The sequence below is a fragment of the Malus sylvestris genome, chromosome 5, assembly GCF_916048215.2.
Source record: "Malus sylvestris chromosome 5, drMalSylv7.2, whole genome shotgun sequence".
NCBI classification, from domain to species: Eukaryota; Viridiplantae; Streptophyta; class Magnoliopsida; order Rosales; family Rosaceae; genus Malus; species Malus sylvestris.
The window spans coordinates 15549722-15555721 of NC_062264.1; the positions used below are offsets into that span (position 1 = coordinate 15549722).

General features: G+C 37.6%; 1 protein-coding gene across 3 annotated transcripts; it reads left to right on the plus strand.

Annotated features, from left to right (window-relative positions):
• Nucleotides 1-392: 392 nt before the first annotated feature.
• On the plus strand, nt 393-3319 carry LOC126624669 (uncharacterized). 3 transcript variants are annotated; one of them, XM_050293756.1, is made up of 4 exons: nt 393-713; nt 1702-2091; nt 2401-2667; nt 2977-3319. In XM_050293756.1, exons 1-3 carry the CDS (start codon nt 606-608, stop codon nt 2641-2643), a joined length of 741 nt encoding a protein of 246 aa, XP_050149713.1. In that variant the 5' UTR covers nt 393-605; the 3' UTR covers nt 2644-2667; nt 2977-3319. The 3 variants fall into 3 exon arrangements, with proteins under 3 accessions (XP_050149713.1, XP_050149712.1, XP_050149711.1); XM_050293755.1 differs by having other exon boundaries at nt 395-713; nt 1660-2091; nt 2959-3319; XM_050293754.1 differs by having other exon boundaries at nt 395-713; nt 1660-2091.
• The last annotated feature ends 2681 nt before the right edge of the window (nt 3320-6000 follow it).

Consider the following 6000-nt stretch of genomic DNA (forward strand, 5'->3'; position numbering starts at 1 on the left):
TTTAGGTTTTTCTCCAAAGGTTAGAGATGGTCTTAGCGTGGATAATATCATTTTTTTTTTAACACACGATATTATCTACACTAAGGGGGATGGTGGGTTTAGTCTTATAATGAACTAGCAATAATGTGGTTTAAATTTACCTTTGGTGAGAATCAAACCTAAGACCTCTCAATTACAAGTGAAGAGGAATACCATTAGATCGTAGTACTACGTGGCAGATAATATCATTTGTTAAAAAAAAATATCAAAGACTTTGTAAAAGTCCATTTAAAGGGATATGGGTAAAAAGTCCATGATAAACTCACTCATAGCTTGCAAACTGGGCCCGTGAGAGGCCCATTAACTGCCGGCCTCGAACTCGAAGGCATAATAGGCGCCACGCTTATAATGTGGCGCCAGTACCGGATCCTGGCTTTATCCTTCTTAAACCCTTCCTCACCCAAGAGACTGTCTGCAAATCGCTCTAACATCGAAGCGTTTCTTCAGCATCTTATCCTCCTTCACCAAACCATCCATGGCGTTTCGAATCAAAGAAATTATCACCGAATTGTAATTTTATTTATGTTTTAGTTCTTCTGGAAGTTGCTCGAGCATTGGAAGCAGCAATGGCGACCCTTTATCCTTCTCACTTGTTATCTGCGTCCTCCCACCTCCAATCCTCCACTAAAATGGCGTTCAGGCCTCACCCTTCTCCTTCTTCCCATGGGCTCAAGGTAGGTTTTGTAATTTCTCTTCCCTTTCTGCCCCTTCTTAAAAATGAAATATTCTTGATTTTGAATATTAGGAAATGGGTTTCTAGAATTTGTATGCGATTTTTTTTTCATTCTCTTAGTTTGTGTTGATATAACCGAGTGCAATGACGTTCTAGGATTCATATAGCCGACTCCACTTAGTGGTATAAGGGCTTTGCTGTTGTTGTTGTTGTTGTTGTTAGTTTGTGTTGATATGTTTGGTCAATTGGGGTAAAGAATTGTATAAAATGGGTCTATTTTTCGCAAGGGGTTTGTAGCGCCGTTGGTTAAGAGCATTTATCCTTGCACATGAGTTCGAGCTTGCTTTTCCCCTCACCTAATATTGCTTGTATAAACAAACCCATAGCATTAACCCTCACACATGAGCTCCTGAGCTCGATTCCCTCCTCCTCTAGTATCGATTGTATACAAATCTGAAGCATTCACCCTTGCACATGAGGTCCTGAGCTCGATATCCTCCCCCCCCAGTATCACTTGTATAAAAAAAGCGAAGCATTCACCCTGGCACACGTGGTCCTGAGCTCGATTCCCTCCTCCATAGTATTGCTTGTATAAAGAAACCCGAAACATTCACCCTCGCACATGAGGTCCTGAGCTTGATTCCCTCCTTAGTCCTCAGCCCTCCCCTAATATTGCTTGTATAAAAAAATGTTTCCACTTTGTCAGCACAAGCATGTTATGATCTAAGAGAGACGTTTTGTGCTTGCTAATGGAATAAATTCAGAAACCTCCAAGCATCTGATGTATCAAAATTAGGAATTATTAAATTTGGCAATACATTGTTTCTAGTCATTATCCTTCCCTAATGAATGTTGAAACTAGTTTGGTGTATAGATTTTTGTTAGATGGAGTTTAGTTGGATTGGGTCGAGTAGCATTTTCAGTTAACAAGTTTCATTTCATTGTAGATGGGTGTGGCGCAGTGTAATGAAATACATGTCTTTGGTCAGAGTTTTAAGCCTTATGGGCTGCGTACAAATTCTCGGCACAATATCTTGCATGCGATAAATATGACTGCAGGACAGCCGGATGACTCGGGGAAGATGAAATTTGATCAGCTGATTGATAAAGCGAGACAAGTGTGGGAAAGTTCTCCACAGCCTGTCAAGAGCTTCCCTTGGAAAAGAGCAGCACAAAACTTTGTTCAACTCATCATTGACCTTATACTAGCAGTTGTCAAGTACTTGTGTGTACCTCTATTTGCAGTTTCCTTGCTTAGTGAAATGTCTTACTGTGCTCATGAAAGGAAGTTGTTTTTCATTCCTATTCCTGTCCTCTTTGGAATGACTATTGCCGAAGTCTTTAAACTGGCAGCACTGGATGCTTCTCCACGTCTTAAGGTAAAGTTACCTTGCTTAAATCTCCTACGCATGGTAGAAAGATTTGAACAAGTACAAAGTTGGGGTGGGTTTTTTCAGGAATGTGGTTTACTCTGTTGATTAAATCTTATTCAGAAGATCATTAGAAATTTTTTATATAAAGAAAAAAGGCGATCTTTAGAAATGATTGGTGACTACAACATACTTTTCCTGACTCGCACTTGGAGGGTTTCTTCATTTTTCAATATTAGTTGTCTTAGGCGTCCTGCAATTTTCTTCTGTGAGTTCATTCTATTGGAACAGTTCTTATTGTCTGGTTTTAATTGTCAGGATGCAGAAGTTCCCTGGCATCTGATTCTTATGGCAATTTTCTTCACACTGCTCAAATTGCCGGGTCCATATTACCCATTTTGGGGGAGAATATTAGTCCCACACTTTGCTAATGGGGGTTTGTTGAGGACATTATGGCTTGCGTTTTTGTGGTACAGAAGACCTCAAAAGGCATTGAGAATGGCACCATCACAACATGCTGAAAGTGACAGTCAGTCTGAAGTTGAGCCAAATAAGCTCTAGCTCGTGCGTCCAAAACTGCACCAGGTATTTGTTAACTTTTTCTCTGTTTTCTTTTTTGAGTCTTTACTCTGCTCACTGTTCATAATAGTCTATACCATACCATATAGAGTAGGTGTTCTCCTCCATATAATAGTTATACATCTCCCACATTTCCTCGAGGCTTTCTTCTTTTGTTTAGTTGGTAAAGTGATTTAACTCTTCATGTAATCATTAATTCACCACCTTCCAGTTAAATGTTTTTTTCACGTCACTGAGCCGTATGTGTTTGCTTCCTTGCTTTGTGACCCTTTAATTTTTTTTTCCAATATAATATAGATGAAATTTTCTCCGCAGAAAGAAATTACTCAAAGGGTGAAGCAGCATCGATTTGGAGATATAATGAGCGGTTCTTGGGATGCCTTTGGTGGTCTAGGTAACTGCTACACATTTTGCCTAGTTAGGAAACCTTTTTAACTCTCATTTCTATTTGTTTTGTTTGGTTGGGAGAGGAAGGCGTGCAGGTTTCGAGTAGCTAAGGAGAAATTTAATATTAAGTATGTCGGAAAATTATTGATACACGATATACAGATTCTTGAAGCTCTGTGTTGTGATTGTTTGTCTTCATACAAGTGTACCCTAGAGAAGGACATATTTAAACAGAAATCATCGACTTTACAATATACCATTGATTCCAAAATTATGGAAATTGTTAGAAGTTGGGTCGTAGTATAGGATCTTACACATGCTTCAGACCTATAGAAGTCATGCATGACCGAGTAAAAAGCAATTTATGCCCAACTATACTCCTTTAATTATACACGCAATGTATTGGGCAGGATATAGCAATTTTATACCACAATTCGATATGTGTTTAATGTATTCTTGGCTATACAAAAAACCGTAACTGGGTAAAAAACTAGAGGAACTCCAGAGAGCTCCATCCGCTGGCAGAGAAGCAATTTGTACCCCTTGTGCAACATGAAATTCTTCAAGGGGATCCATGTTGAGTCTTCACAGGAACGGCAACTCAAGGTTGAGTTTCTTCACTTGTGGCACTAACACAACAAATGTGACTCAAATGATATGTACCTTGAGGGTTCAATTATAGCACAAATATTCTCAATCACACTTTTACAGATTGAGAGACTCTGGGCTATAACCTCAGTTACTTTTCTAAAACCTTCTCAATTCTTTGAGCTGCAGAGTTTCTAGATTCTACTATGGCACATATCTTCTCAATCGAACATCAATAGCTTGAAAAGATTTGGAATGAATCGAAACCTCAACTCCTAGTAATGCAAGCTATATGTTTAGTTGCTGAATGAATGGATCAATGCAACTTTTCCAATATCTTCTAGTTCAATATAGGAGTCTCTGTTAAAGGATTTCCTCAACCTCTATTTCGCACCTCTACGGGCTCTACGTTTTGGCGACTTGGGTCTGTTAAACGCACCTATTTTTACTTCACAAAACCTAAAAATGATGAGCTTGTTGATATACAAAATTAGTGAGACTTTGGAACAACGTAAAGTGTTAAAGGTTTTTACCCTTGCACAGTTGCTCCGGTCACGAAGTGTAGGTGAATATGTAAAGAGAGAGGTAGGGAAGCAAACATAGGATGTACGTGATTCATTCTAAGTTGGGCTACATCCACGGGGTGAAAGAGTTCTCATTAATAGTGAATAGTTGACACAATACATAAATTCATGCATAATCACCATTCGTCAGTTCTAATGACGAGTTTAAGTACAATTATGACATTATGGATTAATTGTAAGAGAATGATCTTCTTTAGTAGTTAAGGAGAGTCTCCAACTTTCATCTGCGGTCGATGTGGGACTCTATGAGCTTTATTATGATGTTGATATGTGTCTTTGATGCGATGAAAGTTAAGCACTCAAATTAAACCCTCTTGTTGTCAAATTGTAGTATAAATGTAAGTAGGGATCGTTCTAAACCGGGGATTAGGAGGGCTTGCTAAAACCTCTAAACTTACTCAAAAACATAAAAACAAAGTTAAAAACGTTTGAATAGACTCAAGGGACTCAAAATAGATTCTAAAGACTCAAAACAACTTAAAAACACTCAAAACTGCCTAAAAACACAAACTGGGCAGATTTGACTCTAACACAACTTTGGACGAATTAGTGTTTTGACTTAAATCAAAACACTCTAAAACACAAACAGAATAGATTTTAAACACTTTGGAACAAGAAAGTAAAATGGGGGTTTTGATTTGGATGAATTTGAAATAAACAAGCAAGTTATAAAACTAGGCAGATTATAAAATGAATTTGAGAAATAAAATGATGGATGTATTAGTTAGAGGTCCGTTCTTCACACATGACACACTTGTACATGAATCGATTTCCAATTGCTTTTCAATAAACTATGATACTCAACACCCCAGATTAACCGTGATGCACAAATTAACCCTCAGATTTTCCTTTACTCATTGAATTGGATGAATGCATGCGACAACCCAAATCATTCTCTAAAAGTCCCCTATATGAATGCATAATAGAGATGCAATCAGAGATCATTACATTCAATGAAAATCATAAGTGTTGACGAGACAATTATAACTATGAATGCATGATACAATTGCCAAGAATTCAATTAACACGATTGTGATAGACAACCTTCACTACTCATGAATATAAGCTTGTAACGATTAGGTGAAACTCATTTATATTCTAGCATCTAATTCATGCATGAAAACTAAGTATGCATCCTTAATAAACATACAAGAATCAGTTATGAATAAAATAGATAATTGAATTGCAATCACAACTTATCAAATCACAATTGGAAGAAATCAATTCAAATCTCAAGCATGTTCATGGCTTCAAACTTCCCCCTAACTAAATAGGGGTTTAGCCACTCATAATTGCAACAAAATTAGAAAATAACAAAGTAGACATTGAAAGCAAGAACGGAGTACACCTAAAATGAAGGGAAATCTATGAGATTCATATGGGATTTCTAGTGACTAGCATGCATATACAATTCAAAATTTATATACGAAAGCAACGGAAGCATGTTATCATATAATATCAAAGCAATAGTCACATAAATCCCCTTCAAGATTCATAGGTTTATGTAAGATGCATAAAAAACAAATTAGTGAAGAACAAAGTTTAGGAATAGTTTTATACCTCTTGATCTAGATCTTAGACCAAGGATGGACCACCTCCAAGCCCTTTGCTCCTTGAACTCCTTGAGCCTAGCCTCCTTCCTTGCCTCCTCCACTTTGTTTACAAATGAGTGCTCCTAGGTTCTCTTCAAGTCTCCAAAGTTGAAGACCTCTAAAGATCCTCACCCACTAGTGTAGTGAAAAGGATGAAGGAATAACCAAAGGGAGAAAAAGATGATAAG